The 24,015-nt window shown below is 34.8% G+C and overlaps 1 protein-coding gene across 2 annotated transcripts; it reads left to right on the plus strand.

Annotated features, from left to right (window-relative positions):
* Window positions 1–1,302: 1,302 nt before the first annotated feature.
* Window positions 1,303–24,015, plus strand: LOC109088817 (Na(+)/H(+) exchange regulatory cofactor NHE-RF2). Of its 2 annotated transcripts, XM_042718163.1 has the most exons (7): window positions 1,303–1,413; window positions 1,657–1,892; window positions 3,458–3,700; window positions 19,098–19,286; window positions 22,135–22,288; window positions 23,194–23,297; window positions 23,495–24,015. In XM_042718163.1, exons 2-7 carry the CDS (start codon window positions 1,686–1,688, stop codon window positions 23,657–23,659), a joined length of 1,062 nt encoding a protein of 353 aa, XP_042574097.1. In that variant the 5' UTR covers window positions 1,303–1,413; window positions 1,657–1,685; the 3' UTR covers window positions 23,660–24,015. The 2 variants fall into 2 exon arrangements, with proteins under 2 accessions (XP_042574097.1, XP_042574090.1); XM_042718156.1 differs by lacking the exon at window positions 1,303–1,413 and having other exon boundaries at window positions 1,633–1,892.

The following is a 24,015-nucleotide window of genomic DNA, read 5'->3' on the forward strand; positions in this document are numbered from 1 at the left end:
GTTTTTTAGGTTATTGTTTATAGTGGATTGTTTTGTCTTTTTTGTGTTTATATGTGAGTTGTAAGTTTCATATATTATTATTTGGTTATTTTTATTTAATTTTTGTTTTGTTTTATATTATTTATGCGTCAACGCTGTGTTGACCTAAAAGAGTCCGTTTGTAAAATATTATTGAGTTGTTCATCACTATTTATTTTATGGAAATTTAGCTAAGAAATAGGACTGTGCTATAAGCGCCAGTGTGTCTTTTGCCCAAGATGCGTTGTTCATCACTATTTATTTTATGGAAATTTAGCTAAGAAATAGGACTTTGTGCAGTGTGTTTTTGTAAGATGCTTTTGTTTTAATATAGTAATGTTTTTTAATTTTGATGATATTTGTAGTTGAATTATTTTTATTTGTTTGTTTGTTTTTATAATGAGTGTTTAAAATAAGTTTAAAAAAGTAATGATATTTAAAAAAAGTAAATAGGTTTCTATATTTTATATGCATGTAATTATGCATATTTATTATAATATATAAGTACATAGCCTAACATTTGTTGCTGAAAAAATGGAAGAAAAAGTCTACATGGTTTCCACTGCAAGATACCATGAGTATTATCAGAAATGATCAAATTAGTTGTAGATAATTTTTTGGAAGGTAATTGGGTATTTGACAAAAATGTTTAATGAGGTCATATACCCTTAATAAATAATTACTGGCAGATCCTACAGAAAATTACCAGTAGTCTACTGGCAGATCCTACAGAAAATTACCAGTAGTCTACCAACAGTGGCCATGTTGTTGTAGATGTGCCAGGGTGGTTTTGTCTTTATTTTGGTTGTTTGCTGAAATGTTCTCAAATTCACATTATTTATTTATATTTTATGCGAAGCTGCGCATGAGTCTTATTTATTTTTATTTTTTGCGATGTTTGTGGTTTGTGTGCTGTAAGCGACGAACACTTTCTTCTGTCCGCGGTCTTTGCTCTGAGTTGATTTATGTGTGTAGTACTTTGTTGGGTAATTCTTATTTCCATATAGCCAACCTTTACTGATTTGTTATTGGTTTGTAGGACGCTAATTTTGGTGAGATGGCCCATTAATTATTATTTTTTTCAGACAAGTGTTAATTACGCAATGAAAATTAGTTTTACATTTATTTTAGTTAGTTTAGCTGTTTTATTATGATAGAGTCTGTTTTTTTTTATAGTTAGTGTTAGTGTTCGAAATTCCCTTTTTATTATATTTGTCTATTATTCGAATAGTCGCTGCAAAGGCTCTTTGGCCACTATTCTGTTGTAGCTGTTAATGGGCGGTCTTATTCAACGCCACGCAGTTTCTAAGTGGACCGCGGCACCAGTCGCGTTTCTCTCTCCGTGGGCAGAATGTCTCATGGAGGAGTTTTGGATGCGTCTGTGAACATCCACAGGTAGTTACACAGTCTGCTTCACCGGCTCCACTTTTGCATTTTTCTTGCGTAAGCATATAATCGATTCGGACTCGATTCTTTGGGGTTTTATCTAATCTAATGCGCTGAGGCGGATACTTGCATGCACATTTTTTTGCAAAACACCGCGGACTGTGCAATAAGCCATAGGCTGACGATGCTTGTTTGTAAACCTTTGGGTTTGTTTTTTGGAAGATCAGAGTTGCTTTTTTATTTTATTGCAAGTTTGGATGTGAAGGCGAAAGCGGAATACAATGGCAAGCGATCTGAAGCCTCGGTTGTGTGTGATGAAGAAAGGAGAGAACGGCTACGGGTTTCATCTGCACGGAGAGAAAGGAAAAACCGGACAGTACATACGGAAAGTGGAGCGCGCGTCCCCGGCGGAGGCGTCGGGACTGCGCGCGGGTGACCGTGTGGTGGAGGTGAACGGCGAGAACGTGGAGAGAGAGACACACCATCAGGTACATCACACCTGTGCTGATCTCACATGCTCCATCCTCACAAGAGCTCACCTTACACTGGCTCTGATGCGCGTTTCTATGCGATTTTATAGTAGCCTACACTAATAAAATAAAGGTTCTTTATTGACACCAATGGTTCCATAAAGAACCTTTACCATCCATGGAACCTTTTCATTCTACAAAAGGTTCTTACAGTGGAAAAATGTTCGTTGGATTATCACACACACACAAAAAAAATGGTTCTTTTAAGAACTGTTCACTGAAAAGTTCTTTGGGGAACCAAAACGGTTCTTCTATGGAATCACTGTGAAAACCCCCTTTTGGAATCTATATTTTTAAGAGTGTAAGCTAGAACTAGGCTAGCACCAGTGTGTATAAATGCTCTATGAGGTAATTAAACATTTAATATATTTTGACCTGGTTTCACAGACTAAAACAGGATTAGGCCATAGTTCAATTAGGACATTTAAGTAATTTTTATAAACTTGCCATAGAAAAAAAAAACATTACTGGTGTCCATCTTGAGACAAAGCAAATGTATTGATATATTTTAAGATCAATCAGTGCAAGGTTTTTTTTGTTTGTTTGTTTGTTTTTTTCAGTTGAAACAGTTTAGACTTACATTTTAGTCTGTGACTAGGTTTAAGCCTTGTCTGTGGAACTGGGGGATAGTTAGTTATATTCTATAACGTTCAAAAGTTTAAAAAGTAGCTAATTAATAGTTTTATTTGGTGAGTTTGATTTATATTATATGAAAGTTGAAAGTATGTTAGTTATATATTTGTATTTTAAGTTTATGCTGTTCTTTTGTGATTTTTAAGCAGTGTTATTGTATTTTTGTATTTTAAATAAATGCTGTTCTTTTGAACTTTCTAAGCAGCACAATTGTTTTTGGAGTTTATAAAGTGATGTTTGGAGTAATGATGCTGACAATGCAGCCTTGCATCACAAATGTTTTGATTTAGCGTATGTGTAATGCTTGAAATGACTTTTGTTTAAAAATATAAATTGTGACTATGTACGAATATCCGTATAAAACTAAAATTTCATGCAAAAGTCAGTACTGAAGAGGAAAGAAACAGCCTCAATAAAAACTCCCTCAGCATTAGTAATTGTGACTTTTTATCTTGCAATTATTCATTTTTTCTCACAATTGCAAATTTATATCTTGAAATTCGGACAAAAAAAAAATGTCACAATTACCATGTTTATTTTTTATTCCATAACGGAAGCAAGTAACTTGTGGTGAAACTCAGACTTAAGTGGAAAACGTTCTTGTGAATACACAATAAAATTCCTTGCAAATCTTTAGTTGCACTGACACTAATAGAGTGCTGAAGCTGTGACAGCAGCTGGAGGCTTCACGGCATTACAGCAGGAGACCGTATGACCAGATCTGTCTTTCAGACATACTAACATGATGCATTCGTTAAAGTCTTGGTATTTTGGCATGTATGCAGTTCCAGTTTTGACAGGAGGCTCAAATAACACCGTGTGAATGTAAGTGCAGTGGAAAGCACATCTCTTAGTGCTCATCCTATAGTTTTTCTTTCTCTTGCACTCAGGTGGTGCAGCGGATCAAAGCTGTGGAACATGAGACTAGACTGCTGGTGGTTGATCGAGAGACTGACGAGTACTTTCGCAGACTGCGTCTCTCCTGCACGGAAGACATGGCCATCCGGATGAGTCCTGCAGCCACGACCCCTTCTCCTTCACCGTCCACCAGTAAACAGGGCAATGGCTCAGTGTCCAAACGACCTGAGATCTCCAAACCCATCAGGAAACCTCTGTCACGAGCTCCTAAGAAGGTATGGATCCATTCGCTATCTGCCAACACTAGGTGACTTATTTTCTTCAGTAGAACAGTAAAGAAGATTATTAGCTGAAACCGTGGTCCTTGGTGATTCATAAAATGCAAGTCAGCAGCTGCCCATTTTTAAAAAAAAAAAAAAACAGCATATAAAGGAACTCAAAATACCTGTGGCTCCTGGCGATATATTGAGATCTTATGATATCGAAATGAGTTGAATCAGTAAAGATTGTGCAATATATATTGAGATCTTATGAAGCGAAATGATCAGTCTGTGATACAGAGACTGATCATTATTTACTTGTTTATTTATGCCCGAATTAACTAGTCAAACCAGTTCACCAAATCAAACTGAACCATCGGAAACTGTTCGTGGCTCAAGTTACTCAATCAAAACTCACTTGCGACAGTGCCTGACAGTCACCCCGAATGAGCTAAAATACCGGCATATATCTTATGTTCCTGTTTTTTGCCAACTCTTTCAGTGCTCCAGTTCTTCCAGCAGTCACTGAATGGAGGAAACCGTTCAGACTCAGAACAAAGCCCGATGAGCCAGTGATATGTGTATGCTTGAACCCAGCACTTGAAGATTTTATGGTTTCTCTTTGTTTATGTACAAATGTGAGCTGATGAAGTCTAGTTTATTCACTTGATATGCTTCAGACAAGTAAAACATATTTTTCACATCCTTATTGGGAGCTTTAATAGTTGCATATACGTTGCATCGAGTCATTATGTAAAGCTCAAAGTGGGGTGGGGCCAGCCTTAAACAATTTATTAAGTGTGTCACCGCGCGCATCACTCCTGGATAATCAAAAATGGGCAAATAAGGCGGGAGCTGGTTGCTGAAACCACACCCACCTAGCTTGATAAGCTCAGTGTCGCCAGGCAATCCACCTGTCACTCAAGTGGCCACGCCCTTAATTATGCAGTTTTTTTTAAGGCTTAAAATAATTTAAGCTGCTGACTTGTTAAAAAAAAAAATCCACCCCCCTCACAGTTATCATGAAAGGGCTAAATTAGCTATAAGAAAAAATGCACTGACTTTGAACCAGGCTGTAAACATGTTTTATTTTGCTGTAAAGTTGGGCATTTTAACATGGGAGTCTATGGGACTGACTCCCTTTTGGAGCCAGCCTCTAGCGGCCAGTCGATGAATTGCAGTTTAAGTCACTTCTGTGTTGGAGACCGGACGGTTGCCACTTGTTTACACCATTATTGGGTGCTTTAGTAATGGTGTAATCATTGAGTGATTACGTAAGCGAACTAGTGAATTGAACCCTTTCATTGAAACTAACTGACAGAACCAGTTCATGGAAAAGAATCGAATTTCCCTGTTGCCTGAAGTTATGGATTACAACTAACAATGTCATAAATAATGTTCGGTTTCTTCGTCTTAGAGATTGTGTTTGTTTTTATTAGTAATTAGTATGTATTTAGTGGGGAGAGGTATTGTTTTTGTTTTGCTTGATATGTTTTTTTAATTCTCAAAGACGGGCAGTCGGCGACTTGTATTTTATGACGCATTAAGGACCAAGGTTTCAGCTAAAAATCTTCTTTACTGCTCTACTCAATACTAAAAGGATAATGTAATTTTTGTATTGGTTGGGGTGGGTTAGAGTAAAATAAAAGTTAAATTTGATATTTGGGTGAACTATCACTTTAAGAACAGTTCTTTGGGGGATCCCAAAAATGGTTCTTCTGACATCACTTTTGGAACCTTTGTTTTTAAGAGTGTAGAACCTTTCGATTAACCCACGTTGTCAGCCCTTCTCCCCCCGCCTAAAATATAAACGCATGTCTTTGTGTCATGAACATCTGGACAGCTGGCCTGAGTGATGTCACCAGAGTTAAATCTAGTTCTCACAGATCCTCACAGACTGTTTATTTAGATGTTATTGATTAGTTTTTCCTATTGAGTCTCACAGAAATTGTGTTCGGTCATCATATATGCTGCCATAATCATGGATTAACGGGTTAGTTTGCCGAGTTTAAAACAATAATGAGGTATGTGAGTAACTCAGATATTATCTTGTTGGCTCTGTCATGGTTGGTCAGTGTCCAAGATGTGACGCTGTAATTGTTTTGTAGTAAATGTGCTGCTCTGTGAGCATGTGTGAGTTTCTCCATTACCATGTTTCCCACGGCTTATTCATTTAGGAAAACCAGTCTCTGGATTTTGGTCTTTTAAAAGGATAAATGATTCAGTGATTTGTTTCACTTTTTTTTAGTTTGCATTAATAGCACCGTTACATTCTCAGATTTTAGCACATTGCTACAGTATGTGGCTGCTAGGAACAGTTTTTGGTTTGTTGTGTTAGTTGTTTGTTTTTTGTTTTTTTGGTTGTTTTCTAAGTGCTTGTTTATTTGCTCAAGTCAAAGTGCCCACACTAAGTCTTAGTTTTTGACCCATTGTACTGTTTTCCAGGCAAAATGGCTTAGTCTGATGACATATAGAAGAGCTAGCACATCTCTTCTCAACAAGACACGTGGTTTGAGGAATCATTTATGTCTGTAGCACAAACATTTCTGGACAGGTTAATTGCTGAAGTGTATAATACTAAGGGTCAGGGGTTTGTTTAGCCATTAAAATGTAGTTTTTAACATCTGTAAGCAAGTGTAGATGATGTTTGAAGATATTACATTGCAAAAATGGCAATCATTAGTCTGTTATTGCAATATTTGTATAAGATCTTAAATATTATATTTGTCTTTTCTTGAGCCTAATGCATACATCCAACATCTGCTCTCACTTAAAGCCCACTTTCCAAATGGGTTTGTATAATTCACTGCTGTTTCAACAAGATAAAGTGGAGTGGGAAAGATGTGAGTGTGTGAGTGGTGGGTGGGTGTGTTGCAGCCACATGTGTGTGATAATGTTAAACCGTTAACATCGCAGCAGCCCACTAGGTTTCTGATATCCATCAGAAGATGAACGGAGCAGAGCTCATCATCAGATGTTTACAATACATCTGCAAATCTGAGTCTTCGCTGGTAAACACTTGATTTTACTCACAGATTTAAATTCATTTTTGGCAACTCAAGTTGAATTAAATACGAAGAGAAATCTTGGAAGATTTGGAAGATTGGAAGAAAAAAATGTTTAATTTCACCCCAAAATCATACTTTTTATTATTATTATTTTGGAGTGATGTATGACCTAAAGAGATGTTCTTGATGAATCACTCATGTGTTGCTTTATGGTATGTTGGAGATTCAAAAGTTCTTAATGTTTTTTTTTTTTCAATTTTTTGGTGCCTTATTGTATTATGAATGTTCAAAAGTATTTTATTTCTGTTTTTTTGGTGCTTTAGATCAGTTTTGATGAATGTTTTTTTATTTTTGATTACTTACATTTTGACATTTTTTTATGCTTGACTATAGACTTGGATTGTGTGGAGGGTTGTGTTGAAGGTTATTATTCTTTTATTGATTTTTTAATGTTCTTGTAAATGTTGTTTTATAATATTTATGATTGTATTTGTTGTTTGGATTTGGTGATTGGAAAAGCTATATTCTTGTGTTCCAAACCCACTGTAGATTGTGTTTAGCCATGTGTATGTGGGACGTCTTCCTGTAGAGTGGCCTCATATTGGCTGATATTTTTGCCCATACAGACCTGTCACTGGACTTGATGATTCCCCTCAGTGTTTAACAGTTGGTTGAATTGAAATCATCCATTGACTTTCTCCAGACGTCGGTAGACTGTAGGAAAGTGATGACTCATAAAACCATTCTCCCATCAGACCATTGCTTAGGGTTCCAGGTTTGGTGCCTCTAACACAAATGATCCATCTCTGTGTGTTGATGTTGGATACAAGAGTTTTTTGAATAGTCGCCCTGCCGTGAAGTTTCTCTTGTGAAACTCCATTTACAGCGCTGAGTCAAAAGTGATTTGAATCAGGGGTCATTTTTGAGGCACTTCTTTTGTAATATTCATTAACTATCATCTCCATTTATCGTTTTTTTTGTGGAACTTCTTTTGTAATATTCATTAACTATCATCTCCATTTATCCATTTATTCAGTGTCACATGATCCTTGATATAAGTCTTTTATGCTCCTGAAGGCTGCATTTATTTTTATCAAAAGTGAAGTAAAAGCTAATACTGTGATATTGTTGCAATTTAATATAACTGTTTTCCGTTTGAATATATTTAAAAATGTAATTTATTCCTGTGGTCAAAACTGAATTTTTTCAGCATCATTACTCCAGTCTTCAGTGTCACATGATCCTTCAGGAATCAGTCTAATGCTGATTTGCTGCTCAAGAAACCTTTCTGATTAATATCAGTGTTGTAAACAATTGTGCTACTTATTTATTTTTGTGGAAACTTTGATACATTGTTTCAGGATTGTTTGGTGGATAGAAAGCTTAAAAGAACAGCATTTGTTTGAAATATAAATCTTTTGTAACATTATAAATATCTGTACTGTCACTTTTGATCAGTTTAATGCTCAAAATATTTGTATTACATTTGGAAAAAAAAAAAAAAATCCTACCCCATAATTTTGAACAGTGTTGTAAAATTTGGACCTGACTGCCATTTTTCAACTTTTTTTTGCAGTTGCATATAACATGCCCTAATTGCGAGGCATGTTGTCACACTATATCAGAAATTATAATTAATAAATTGTATAAAATGACAGCATATCAAACACACGTGACATTTTTCCCCAACAAAATGTGACCACCAACAGTTTACTAAAAATAACTAATTGTCTTAAAAACACTTACCATGGTTTCCACTTCTTCATGTGACAACTAGCCCCAGTGTCACATGACCTCATGCATCATCTACAGGACAGTTATTATCAGAAGGGAACACTTTATGAAGCCCAAAGACATTATGAAACCTTGCAGGCAGGAAATAGAGGCTGTCTTTGGAAGCATGTTGTGTGTGTGTGTGTGTGTGTGTGTGTGTGTGTTATGTGTGTGTGTGTGTGTGTGTGTGTGTGTGTGTGTTTGAGGTGATATGGGAGTCCTGAGCCATAAAGGAAGGGGTCCTAGGAAGGGGTAGAAACCTTAAACTCACACCATTTGAAGAGGGTTTGTGTGAATCACCATGAATCGCTGCTCCACACAGAGTGAAATGAGAAAGAAGAAACTGAGGTAAATACATGTAGACTTTAATCAGAATCAGTGTCTGTCTAAAAGTAATAAGTACGGAATAATTCACATTCAAATATAATTCACAAAACAGCTTAATATGACATTCTGCACATGGATATTATGCAATCTCTAGGTATTACTTCAAAGATTTGTTAACACTAATCAAGAAAACTTTGGAAATATTTATTTATTTAGTTGTTGTATAGATGTTTATTTTATTTATTGTTTGTGTTTTGTTTTTTGTTATTTTTTTATTTGTTTGTTGTTTTATTTTTTGTTTTATTTTTTTTTTTGTTTTTTTTTTTTTTTATTGTTTATTTATTGCTTTTTTTATTGTTTTACTGATTTGTTGTTTTTTATTGTTTTTAGAATTAAAAAAAATCAAAAATAAACATGTGAGAATGCTCTTCTGAAATATATATATATATATATATATATATATATATATATATATATAATATATATATATATATATATATATATATATATATATATATTTAATTCCCAACCAGAGTAAGTGCTTTCTTATTTTTGTTGGCCTTGTAACAAAAAAAATTTTTATACTCCACAAAGGCATTTGGACTCCTTACGTCTTTCCCTTTCATTTTTTCCTTCAAGGAGCTCTTGTTAAGGTTGCTTGAAGGAGAAGTTATTGTGAGTTCTGGTAGATTAAGGTAATCCAGCAGATCTTCCATAGCGCTTTATAAATATTTGACAGTTTTACAGTTGTTATTTCTCAGTTTCTCCAGAGTAGTCCTTTTCCAGCTGTTGCTCATATGGAGGAATTACATGATCATTTGAAGCTGTTCTCAAGATGTCTGGGGATTTCACAATCTACAGAATGTTCATAAAGCAGCAAACTGAACAAGCATTGGGATACTTAGAAACATCCCTGTTCCCATCCTTAGCTAATTGGCGCTGGGATTGTCTGGCTTTGATTTGTGACCCTTAAACTCTGTTCAAGTGTTTAAATCACTGTCACATGCAAGAAAACACTTCAGCTCAGTAGCAGCACTGGATCTTTACTTCTGTCCCTTTAAAGTTGCTGGTTGTATCTATAAAGCCAATATATTTTAAGTTTATTGCAAAATATGTATATATGCGTGTATGTGTGTGTATAATTGACATCATTCGCAGTGCTTCATGGGAGTGGGCGGAGCTAAAAAATCCTTCGGCATGCTTTACTCACTGCGACTGTCTGATTGGTGGAATATCATGGGTAATATAGTAATGTAGTTGTAACTTGCTTTGTCTGTTTGGTGTGTTTTATTGGTTGATTTTGTTGTGTAGTTTTGTAATGTAGTTGTACTTTTAAATTAATAAATCTTTGCATCAGTTTCAAAAAAAAATATTTGGTTTTTTTTAAACTTTTGTGTTTTGTCCAAATATATAAAAAATAGGGACCAAAATCTTGTAATGTTTTTTTGGTTTTTTGTTTATAAGGATTTAACGGATTTATGTAAATTCGGACCCTATTGTGTTATAAAAAATATACATATTTTTCTTAAATTGTAATTTATGCGTTTTGTTTTGGACCCCATTGACTTTCATTGTACAGACAAAACCGGTCCTCAAATGTTTTCTTTTCTCTTCTGCACATAAATGAAGTCATACAGGTTTAGAACGACGTGAGGGTGAGTTAATGATGACAAAATATTAATTTTGTGATTAAAAATCCCTTAAACATGGAGAATCATTTTAGAATCGTTTTTGTTCATGCGGCTCACAGGCAAAGTTCAGGCTGTTGAACGAGGCCGTTTAAGAAAGTTAAACACTCTTTTCTTGTCTTGAGGTGCTGACAGTCATCTGGGTCAGAGAACGTGAGATCTGGAGCGATGCTGGACTGACCTACTTCCACACGCGCTCGTGATGAAACAGATCCCCAAGTCTCCGCTTCTCCAATCTTCTTTTCTCCTGCTGGCATAAATGAATCCATCTGCTTCGGCATCACACATCTGTCTAAACAAACACGATACGACTGAATGTTTGAGTGCAAGAAATGTGTGAGGAGAAACTCTGGCCTAGATAGTCATGGCATACAGATCACCTGTGTGTAATAACGTCCATGAGCCGAGAGGCTGGTTTTGGTTTGGTGTGTTGAAACATGGGAAGCACCATGGGAAAGTTAGACCCATGCGTCTAAAGGTTCGTATGACAGTCAGTGATTGCATGCTTGAACATCAGTCAGTGTGCTTGGTTCATTAGTGGACTAATATCCCTGTAGGCATGTGCACCAGCCAAACCTGCTCTTAAAGGCGATTTTGGCTCCATATTTCCATGGAAACTAACTAAAAGTAATGCGCTTTCAATTTCAATGCGCTGGTGTGCGGTTCACCTTATAAAAATGATTCCTATGTGGTCCTGTATTGTTTTTGTTGCCTCTTTGCTCTGTTTGGCCGATTGGAGTGTTTTTGGTTTGTCTCATCGTTTTTTTGCATTATGCATTTTGTTTTGATTTGTCTGTTATGTATTATTTTTTTTGTTTTGCCTGAAGTCAAACAGTCTTATGAAACTAGTGATTTTTGCCTGAAGTCAAACAGTTTTATGGTTCTGGTGCTTTTTGTGTTTTAGTTGATTATAGTTTTGTATTTTTTGTTATTTTTTATTTTTTACTGAAATGGAAATGAATGCTTTTTTTGTTTTTGATTTTTTTGCTATATGCACATTTCATACACAATGGTAATTCAAAGTGCTTTACATGAAAGAAAAGAAAAAAGAATTATAAAGAAATAATCACAACAATAAAACAAGGAATTTAAAAACCTTGAAACTGATTTAAGAGATTACAATGAGTTCATTACATATGATGTAAAAATGATATAATGTTCATAAAATATTACAATTAGTTATTGATTAATTATAAGTATTGATTTTAATAATTATAATATAATGTTCCTAAAATATTATGTTATTATTGATTATCAATATTTTTTGTGTCATACAATTAATATATATTATATATTACAATTAATATATAATATAATATAATACAGTATAATATAATGTAATATAATTTTCATAAAATATTAAATTTTATTATTTCTTATTTGTTTATTTTGTTTTTTATTGTTGTATTATACATTGTTATACTTTTTTATTTAAAAATATTATTTTAATAATTCTAATATAATTATTATATTAGTGGCCATTAGTATATTAATTTATATTTTTATTTTTATTATATTATATTTGAGTGCTGTCAAATGTAAAATAATATATAATACTATTAATAAGAAATATTTTGATAATATAATGTGTGTATTTAAGTTGTTTGCATAATATACTGTATGTGTGTGTTTTGTATATATAAATACATATATATTTTTATTAATGTATATATTATATAAAATAGATTTTATATTAATTCTCAAATTTTTCCTGCAATATACAAGCAATGTGTTTAAATAATAAATTCACAGAATTGTACACACATATATATGTAAACAAAACTTTATTTTGGATGCAACTTTTAGTTTCACTGCACTATTTTTATATTATAAATGTTACAAGCTTCACAATCTTTCACCCATTTATTGAAAAATGACATCATATGTTTTTGTGTGTTAACATATATATTTTAGGTGTGATGTAAAAGGTATAGTTTTTTTTTGTTTATATGATTTTTAAATTAATTTTTTTTGTTTGTTTGATATTTTTTTATACAGTTAAACAATGTGGTGTGTGATGTTTAATGATGACAGAATAGTTCATTTTTATGTGAACTGAAGCTTTAAGCAGGCAAATGTTTTGGTGCCGCCGTAACTCAGCATAGTTTTGGTTTGCAGACTCCCATGCTGGTGCTTTAGAGATTAGTTCTGGTTTGGTTGTGGTTTGTGTGTTGTTTCTGCGCACCGCTGTGGCTCAGGAACTACATGGCTTCTCTCTCTCAGTGAAAGCCCTCCTCGTTATCCCCCCATGTGCTCGCTGTGAGACGAGGGGCAACTGAGTCGAGTCCAGATGTGTGGGTCTGTGGAACGTTCTGGAGCGAGAGGGGTTCAGGCCGGGGGTGAGGAGCTCCACTGAGGGGGGAGGGAGCGCAGATTCCATTAAAGGGGCAGATGTGTAACAAAACAGGCAGGCCTCGTCCCACTTTGTTGGTCTTTTTAATAACCAGAGTGACGATGTCTGTTTGTCAGCAATGAGGACATTAACCAGACCTGTTTCACAAACTGAACGTGCTACTCATGTGACTGTAAGTGAGAGCCATGGCGGGACGCCCAACGCATCACTCTCTGTCCCGCCTGCAGGTCCAGGATTGGAGAAACATGCTTGGAGGGATTTTAGAGATTTAGATTTTTGTTTTTTTATTTTTTTGTTTTTTTATTTTAGTTTTCAGTAGCTGTTTTCCTTTTCTTTTATTATTATTATTATTATTATTATTATTATTATTATTATTATTATTAATACAGTTTTCTATTTAGTTTGTTTTCACTAGTTGTTTTCTCTCTATTAATATTATTATATTTTTACATAATTTTTTATTTTGATTTTTAGAAGTTGTTTTCTTGATATTATTGTGATTAATTTTTTTTTTTTTTATTATTAAATTTTTATTTTTTTTTTTTTTTTTTGTTGTTATTTTCTTTTTTTTTTTGTTTTTTTTTTTTGTGTCACTTTTCTTTCTTTTTTTGTTTGTTTTTGAGTCATGAAAATATACTGCCATTCAAAATAAATATTTATTTATTTATTCTTGAGAGAGAGAAATAAGTACTTTTATTCAATAAGGATGCATGAAATTGATCAAAAGTGGCAGTAAAGACAGTTATAATGTTCCAAACGATTTGTTTTAAAAAATGCTGTTCTTTTGAACTTTCTATTAATCAAAAAAATCTAGGGAAAAAAAAAAATGAAGCAGCACAAATAATAAATGTTAGAATGATTTCTGAAGGATCATGTGACACTGAAGACTGCAGTAATGATGCTGAAAATGTAACTTTGATCACAGAAATAAATTACATTTTAAAATATATTCAAATAGAAACCAGTTATTTTAAATTGTACAAATTGTTCACAATATTACTGTTTTTGCTGTATTTTTGATCAAATAAATGCAGCCTTGGAAATACTTGTTTCAAAAATCTTACCGACCCCAGACTTAGTCTGTATATTAAGATGGAGTAGCAGAAAGTATTTTAACATCTAAAAGAGATCTGGGACAGTTAACATCATAACTGAAACCAAACAACTCTGCTAAGGCCTCTTCATTCAGGATGATTGCATTTGTGTTTCTGTGAACCATTGATTAAAAACCTCTGCTGAGGCTGAAAGCGAGGAGATTCTAGACACATTAGTGATCACACACGGAGGATATGAGGAGCGTTGATGTGATGTAAGCGTGGAGCAGGTCACACTGCGTGGGTTGAGCTTCATGCTGGCTCTCTCTCTTTAACACATGGTCCTGACAAACACAGCCCAGCCACAGCTCATTCACACAAGTGAGAGCTTCATTGGTTTGTTTTTAGGATAAGTGATCACACAATTGACCCTTCGCAAAGACCCACCCCCCCTTAGTTACTGTTGCTATGTCCGACGAGCCATGGTGCTCTCTCTCCACACATCAAGTTCTCACACTGAGAAAAATACATCGCGGCACAAAGAGGACACTGACAAAGACAGAAGAGGTTACTTTTAATATCAAATATTCAAATTTTGTCATTTTTTAAAGAAATTCCAACAATAAATATCGTTTTGTGGCTCTTTAATATGTTGTGACAGATCGCAGTAGCACCTCAGTTCAAGCGGCACGTGAACCGATCATCTTTTCCTCTCTTTACTAGTTATAGCACAAAATAAATATGAGTGAACATCAGAAGGTAACTTGTTTCAGCTGCAGAAAGATGTCAATACAAACTATTTTTCAAGTTCATGTCCACCAACATAAATCTACTCTCCAGTCTGGTTTGTTTGTCGGAAAATTGAGAGATTCTTCATTATGATTGGTCAGATCGCCTGTCAATCAAACTCCCGGCGAAGGGTCAATTAGTGTGTCACATCGCCACATCTATATGTCTTTCTATGAAGCTTGTTTATGTTTAATATGTTATAAGCTATTGTTATAATGCCTTATAATCAGTTGTATGTTCTGAATAATGACCTCTCAATGCTTACAAACTTAAAGTATATAATGCACTTACTTCAGATTCAAATCTTAAGACTGACAGATTTCTTGTGGCTCTGATTGTGAGTAAAGGTCAAAGGTTATCGCCCCATGCTGGTTTGGGTGTAACATCATACCCTGAATGGTTAAAAAAAGACTTTTAAATGTCATGCATTGCAATAGCTACAGGTATAACGATACGCATTATAACAGGGATTAAATTGTATTACCAGAACATATATGAGGTGTATTACGTGGCATTATAACTATTTACCTTCATAATGCATTACATGGAAAGTGTTTCAATTAGCATAGTTCATATTATCCTCTCATGCTTTATCATGTGTGTTACCTAATGTGTTATAACTGTACTTCTGGTGGTGTTGCACTCACAAAACATGATTTCGGGGGAGGAAGTCATGTGGCAAGTGGTTGGGAATTTGATGTAATTGATTCAACATGCTTGCTAGGGGTCACACAGCTACGAGGGGGGCGGCGTAACATGACACCGCCGTGTGTAGATGTGTTCTGCTCGGGAAATTGATTGGTTGTGATTAAGGCCAAAGTTAAACATGCTGCAGAATGGATGATTTTTGTGTAGGAGTAACTTTTTGGAGGACTTAACAGGTGTTATAGTTAAGGTTGTCGCTTGTCCCAAAAAAACAAGACCGTTTCAGGATGGTTTTGTATGCAGGAAAATACATGTAATGTTGTGATGTTTGTTAATATGTTTGTATGTGTTTTTGTTTTTCCTGTTTTGTTCTTTGTATTAACTGTATGACTCCCTCCTGTGTTTCCTGCTGGGGGTGAAACGCTTGTGTCAGTTTGTCCATCTGCAGAGCCGTGAGGCATCGCGTCAGCAGGGGCCCCTCTGCTTTGCGTCCTGCCGTCTGGGTCCCGTCCCGTGTCGTGTCAACGGCTGCAGGCTGTCTGGGCTGGACTGATAACGTGGGTGTGGGGCTGTTGAGCATCATCAACATACACAAACACACATTACGAATGTGAGAAGAACAGCTATGTGGCAAATACACCAAACACGTGAAGTAACGCTCACAATTAGGGATGTGATTCTTAATTAATTGAATCAATTATAGTTGCAGTTCCTATTAGATCACAGTCTGATAAATAGCATGAACTACACAATACTGAACGAACAAACCAATGTGGTAACATTTCATTCATTTATTTTTAATAACATTATTGAACTTTTGCAACTTCACTATTTGTTTCTTTTAATATTTTATTTGTTTTAATAATGTCTAAGTGACTATTTTTTTTTATTTGGAAACACTGGTTGTGCTGTTCATTGAATGAATATTTCTGATTCATGAAAAAATAAACCAACTTATTAGAGTCATTTGATTCAGAATCAGACTGCACTATTTGTATTTACGCCGTACTGAGTGGTTTTTTTTTGATTCACTAAAAAAAATCGTTGCTGATTCATGAAAAATAACTGGCTCATTAGAGTCATTTGATTCAGAATCAGACTGCACTATTTGTATTATTCACTAAAAAGAATCGTGGCAAGAATCAGGTAGAATCAGGTCATTCAAGTGCGCTTGTTGCACAGTATGTGTTTGATTCATTAAAAAGAAACAGATCATTCGAGTCATTAGATTGAGAATATACACTAGTGATGCTGTATTGAATCTTTTTAACTGATATAAAGAACCAACTTATCAGAGTCATTTGGATGAGAATTGGACTATTTGAGGTGTACTGAATGTTTCTGATTCACTAAAAAGAACCGTCTCAGTAGAGTCATTTGTTCAAGAATCAGACTTCACTGGTTGTGCTGTACTGAGTTGTTTTGATTCACTAAAAGAACCGGCCCTTTCAAACCAATTCCTTAGAATCATTTGTTCAGGAATTGGACTACACTAGTTGCACAATATGTTTTTGATTTACTAAAGAAATGACTTTAGTATGAGTCATTCTTTGATGAATCGGACTACACTGGTTGCGCTGTATGACTCATCAAAAAGATCTGGTTCATAAGAGTCATTCGTTCTGTAATCAGAATAAAAGCTGGTTCTTGCTACCCAACCATTAGGCTTTTGATTCTGTAGATTTTTAAGTAAACCCAGTAGCTTCAAAATACATGTTTAAAGAATGAGTGTGTTGTGCTCTGGATGCCCCAGTGGTGAAAGGGTTGATGACAGTCACGTGTGAGAAATCCCAGAGGTCCCAGTGTCAATAATTTAGAAGCTTCTGTATCATTTTACAAGCCCATGCTTTGAAAGACACAGGCAGCGTCTTATTGTGACAGGAAGTTTCAGGGATGCTTTGTGCTGCATCTGCCGCTCTCCCGAGTGTTTTCCCATACTTATCCCACTCATCTCCGTGTTCAAGCTGGGAACAGAAACCTCAGAACCCAGGGTGACAGGAAGAGCTGAGGGGTGTGACAATGGAAATATTATAACTCGGATGGTTCAGCAGGGAGGTTTATTTGAGGCACAGAATCATAAAGCCGTATGGAAGTATTTAGAACAGTGAAAGTGCTGGAAACAGAGAAATGCTTGTTCCTCCTACCAGTCCCAGACTCCTCTGTGGTTTCTCTCTAACAGTATTTGTTCTATCACAGGTCAGCTGTGTTGAGGAGGTGGGATGGATGTGTGTTATTGGGTCGCCTGCTCCTGAAATTTTCCTGAGGTGTTGTTTTCCTCAAAACAGCTTTTATTTACTGATTGATTGATTGTCTAAAAGTTTAATAAACTGTACTTCTCTGATTATTATATCATATTTCAGGCTTTATACAGGATCATATACTAGTGAAGAATTTTAACCATTTATCCATCCACAATATACCATTATAAACCTTCACACTTCCAGAAAATATCCTATATTTGACTAGAATATATAAAAATGATGGTCTAAGCCAAGGCACTTCATCTGATACAAATGATAAAAAGCATTTATTTTAGTTTCCCTTTCCACATATAATCACTAAATTAATGCACACTCTAAAATCTGAATGTTTTTTTCTGATATGTGACCCTGGACCACAAAACCAGTCTTAAGTCACTGGGATATATTTGATTATAGATTATAGATTTTTCTTTTGTAGCAAAAATCATTAGGATATTAAGTAAAGATCATGTTCCATGAAGATGTTTTGTAAATTTCCTACCGTAAATATATTAAAACTTAATTTGTGATCAGTAATATGCATTGCTAAGAACTTCATTAAAGAAAATTTTCTCAATATTTAGATTTTTTTTTGTTTGTACCCTCAAATTTCAGATATTTAAATAGGTGTATCTCGGCCAAATATTGTCCTATCCTATTAAACCATACATCAATGGAAAGCTTATTTATTCAGTGTTTTATTATTCGGTTTTGAAAAATTGACACTTAAGACTGTTTTTGTGGTCCAGGGTCACATATAGTAACATCTAAGCGCCGTTTTCAGACATATGAGTTTTAGAAATGCTGTAATCTGTTCTTCCTTCAAACAATGTGCGTTTGGGGGTCTGCTGTCTCCAGCCAGTCAGATCAACTTACATACGGCTGTCAGTCAAACGACTCTCAACTCAACAAACAGGTCAAACCACAGCAAACACAGACAGTGAGACTGAGAACATCAGCCATTTGTCTGGAAATTGATCCTGCGAGCTCTTACATTTTTTTTTTTTTTTGAGAAGCACAAATTAATTGTGCTTTTGTGATGCATGAGAGCACGCCACCAGATATGCAGGAGTGTGTCATCTTGTTACCTTTTTAAAAGCATAAATTGATTTTGACCTGTTTATCATGACACTTTATTGTGGTTTCTATGGTGACGTGATGGCTATTTTTGCTCCTCTGCAGGCTGATAATGCTTCACGTGCTGTTATTCATACATTCAGCATCTTTCCGTTCCTCTGCTGACCTCACTTTCAGTTTTCCAGGCGTACTGCACTGTCAAACAACGCCCTTCGTGGCATTGTTGTGTATTTTTTTCCACTTCCAGTCTTGGATGAATGGCAGATTTCCTGGCTGGGATCATGTAGTAGTTTGTAATCTTCCATTACACTTTTTATGAGGGAAACTCATGCACTCAAATCACAATGGTGGAATTCATTGTGAAAGTAACCCTGTTGTTATGTTTTCAACAATGAAAAGACAAAGTTTTTGTTTTTCCAACCTAAGATTTAGCTTTAGGTTCATTTGTATCTGAGTGTCTTTATTTCTGCTGTCACAGGAGGCTCAGCCCTCATCATGGGATCCATCTGAGCTTCTGCCGAGGCTGTGTCACCTGGTGCGCTCCGAGATGGGTTACGGCTTTAATCTCCACAGCGAGAGGTCCAGACCGGGTCAGTACATACGGGCTCTGGACCCCGGCTCACCCGCTGACCGTGCCGGGCTCAAACCACAGGACAGACTCATAGAGGTGAGTCTCTATCATATTTCTATCATTTCCCATGAGGGAAACCACACACATGTGCATCAGTGTACACCGTGATGATGCCAGATATACACCCACACTTTCTAAATTCACTTGTGCATTCACACTCACACACAGACCATCCATCACATTCAGATGCATGTGGGCGGCTTGTGATACTGTATGATGACTAGCGCAAAATATTTCTGTGCTTGAGAGAGTGAGTCAAGCAAAATAACATACTGTTGAAATTTACATTTGCGATCGGCAGAGCTGAATACAGCCTTCATTATCAGAAATAAATGCAATGTTCTCATAACCTCCATTAACTCATGAAGTCATGTGGCTTAGTTGGATGGAGTGTGGATTTAACACATTAACCCAAATCTAATCAATGCAATGTGCAAATGATGCACCATTATGAAATGTGCAAGTTTGTACTTAAGGAAAAACTATATATGCTGGTGAAAAGAAGGAAAAGTATGCTTAAACACTGTTTTACAGACATTTCAGTGGTCATTGCAATAAAAAATAATGAGTGAATGTTATGAAAACCTGATGTACTATAAGTTTCAGCAAAATCACAAGAAATGGAAAAAATGCTTCGAGATAATTCTGTAGTATTTGTGGGGTTTATATATATATAGTAGTATTTGTATATATAAATATATATATATATATATATATATATATATATATATATATATATATATATATATATATAGTGACAATATTTACATGACATGAGCACATTAATGTGAAAAATATATACACAGATTTATTAAATTTATTACTCTTCATTCATATTGTAACTTTAAATAAATGTTAAAAATTAAAATATTTTACAATCAGCATAATTTATAAATTTAGAGAGAGAGAGCATTTTAAAAATATTAGTCTTGTTATGTAAGACTATTAAAATCAGCATAATTTATTACTCTGCATAATTGTATAAAAATAAAAATATAACATCAAAAAAAATTAAATCAGCATTTATAAACTATATATATATATATCATTAAAAATTAATTATGTAAGATGTTTTTTATTAAAATCAGCATAATTTATTACTCTGCATTATTGTAACTTTAAATAAATGTTATAAAAATTTAAATCTGCATTTATAAACTATATATATATATATATATATATACGCTGTATGTATGTATGTGTGTATATATATATATATATATATATATATGTATGTATGTGTGTGTGTATATATATATATATCATAAAAAATTATGTAAGACTTTTTTTTATTAAAATCAGCCTAATTTAAGTAGTAATTTCCTATTGTTTAATATTAATATATTTATATCAGCATTTTTTATAAAAAAAAAAATGTTTTCTAGTTCCATTATGTTAGACTTTCTTCTAAAACTAGGGTAATTTAAAGTCAGTTTTTTAAATATGTGTTTATTTTAATAAGTGTTGTTTACCCTTTTGATTTGAATACTGTATTGCAGTAATGAGCATCTAATAACAATCCTCAGTAATGGGAATTATGAAAAAATAAAGCAAGGCTTTGACATCAAAATGTGCCCAATTTTAATGCAAACATCACAATGCCAACAATATCTTAATGGTCCTTTTATTTTCTTTAAGCAAAATATAATTTCTTATTTCTTTCACTTGATTTTGAGGTGAAATATGGCTCTGACAGCATGTTCTTGACCAGTTTTGTGCGATTGAGCATGCAGTTCAGACTAACTTTCTCTCCACCCTCAGTATAAGAGTGAGAGTCCTGCCCCCTTCAGTTTTCAGGAACACACCTCAGGACACTGATACCTGAAACCCACCCGGCTGCCGCCGCGGACACAGCAACACTGTTAATATTTGATGGTGCTCGGCTGAATACAGCACACGCTCCATCTGTCCTCGGGACAAACACTCAGATTAAATCACCTTTAGCAGAAGGGGAGCGCTGGTGGCTCTTGTGCCCTTGTTTTTGTTTTGATTGATTTGGTTGTAATTTTGGTAAAAAGTCTTCCTTACCGTCTCTCCTCTGTTCGGCTTGTTAGGAACCTAATTCTACCACAAAACATGTTGCTAAGCAACCAACAGTGGGTTCAGACACACTGAATGAACAGGTTTATCAGGGGACAAATAAAGCTTTTACATATGATTAAAGTCACTGACGCAGAAGTAAAGATTCACCCCAGAATAATCTACGGATTAAATGTTTTTATAGTTCATCACTGTAATTACTCTCTTTAAATGTTTATGAAAAACAAAAATAAACCATGGCAAATGGTAATACTAGGCTTTATTTCGACCAGGATGAAGTACTTTGTGAAATTATAATTATAATACAGTACCATTTAATTATAAAAGATTTAAATGTAAATTATGTATGTGTATTTATAAATTATATATATATATATATATATATATATATATATATATATATATATATATATATATATATATATATATATATATATATATAATTTATTAATTAACATTATTCCAAACAAAATCATTATAATTATAAATATATATAGAATAAATATTTTATTTTACATTATATAAATTGTTAAAATTATACATATATATTAATTTTTTTTTTTATATATATATATATATAAACTCATAAGAATCATCACTCACAAGAGTGGAGATGTTACAATAGTAATAGGAGATGTTAACCATGGTATTGTCTGAGCATTGTATTGGTTTCATTGTAGATGGTATAACCATTGTAACATGTCCAATATATCTAGTATATGAATATGGTAAAATGCATACTCAAATCAGGTCAGTCTAATATTTTTGTTGCTGTTGTACAAAAACTTTTATATGTGCTTTAGTTTTAAAGTCATAACTTTTGCTGTATTAAAACTCTGTGCAGGTGAATGGCGTGAACATTGAAAGCATGAGACACGCTGAAGTTGTGGCCTTCATCAAGAACGGCGGGAATGAGACGCGTCTACTAGTGGTGGATCCGGATACAGATGAGCATTTCAAAAAGATTGGCATCACTCCCACCAGCATCCATGTCAAAGGTAGAGTTAAAGACTTCGCTGAAATCACAGTTCATGAGCAGCTATACAGAAAGTAGTTGAGATTTCTTATATAGTATATATTTGTATAAAGTATATATGTCTATAAAGTCAGGCATACTTATATATCCAATATCCAGTTTTCATTATCATTTTATTTAGTCAGAACACGTCTACTTTTGAATGGTCTTAAATAAAGATGATTTTGAGCCCAGATGAGTTAATTTTGCTATATTTCACAATCAGTTTGTATGTGCAGTCTTGATTTCCTCTTCCTGGGATTTGAGGGGGAGTGCTTCTGAGGTTTAGAAACAGACAGATGTTTGGTTTCCTCTCAAGGCTCTATGTAGAGGTGTGAAACTCTGAACAAAGGCCATTCTGGTACAGTAAATCCATGCTCTCTGAATCTCATCCCCGTCTGTTATCCAGCAGTCTAGCAGACATGTGGCTCAGATTAAAACTAAAGTGAGGTGAACACCTTGAACAGGCTGTTGACATCTCTTAGATAGTTGGTACTTGGCAGGATCCTGATTTGGCTCACTGGAAGGTCATTCCAGTCCACTTGCTTTTTATTAACCATTTCCTTTGTATCATTTTAATGCATTTCATGCTGAAAGAATAAATCTTCCGTGCAGCTCTTTGAACCCAGTTTAGATTGATCAGGGCATAGATGCATGCTGCTTTTATCCCACAGCTTTCTTTCTGAAGAGCCAGCTCAAGGTTTCCAGCTGTAGCAGTGGTCACAGCACATCTCTATCAATAGGGTCTTCATGCACAGTATACTGATAAACCTACAATGCACTTATGTTTCTGGCTGTTTCTCTATTCAAGATCAGCCACAGTGTTCTCTGTTCTTGCTCTCAGTAAATGAAGAGCGATCTGAGCATGTGTTCTTCTTATTAAAACAGATTTTGACGAGTCCATAACTAACGGCTCCAACAGCCCTCATGTGAACGGGACGTCCTCACGATCCACATACTCAGACGGCAGCAGTCAGGACACCAACACACAGGTCAACAAAAGAACACAAATGCATCTGCAATTAATATATTTCTATTTTATATTTATGGCAGATTCATGCATTGTCAAAAAAGAATTTCAATTAGTTAAAATGCATTTTAAGGGTCAGGAAACAAAATACTCAATATTTTAAGCATACTGTAATGTGGCTGTTTGAAACTGTGTTTTATGTGTGTTTACATTTTGCAGTTCTCGAGGGAGAGCAGCAGCCATCTCGACCCGTTTGAAGAAACAGGTCTGTGTCTGAGCCCCACGGCGGCAGAGGCTAAAGAGAAAGCCCTCGCCAAGCGCTCCAGAAAGAGAGCGCCCCAGATGGACTGGAACAAGAAGCATGAGATTTTTAGCAATTTCTGAGTCTTCTTCCCAGGGACGCCCCCTACGTGTGTTGCATTCAGAGCCCCGGACACATGACTGCTTTTGATGTAAAAGAGGCACCTATTTTTGTAGAAAATGAAAACTTGAAAGCATAAAAAGTTGAAAAACACACCCGGAGGGGATGATGTGAGTTACGCAATAGGATTTCTGTTTTATGAATGGCTAAGAAAGTCAAAAATTGGTGGTTGAGCTGCACGTAAAGAAGCTTTTCTGCATCATTCTGTGTTCTTGATGTTTATTCGGCCACTTCAGTTTAGCACGTTTACAATAACGTACAAAATAGAATACGAAAGCCAAATGAGACTATAATACAGAACAGCATATAGACTGTGCTT

This window comes from Cyprinus carpio, chromosome A3, assembly GCF_018340385.1.
Source record: "Cyprinus carpio isolate SPL01 chromosome A3, ASM1834038v1, whole genome shotgun sequence".
Lineage (NCBI taxonomy): Eukaryota > Metazoa > Chordata > Actinopteri > Cypriniformes > Cyprinidae > Cyprinus > Cyprinus carpio.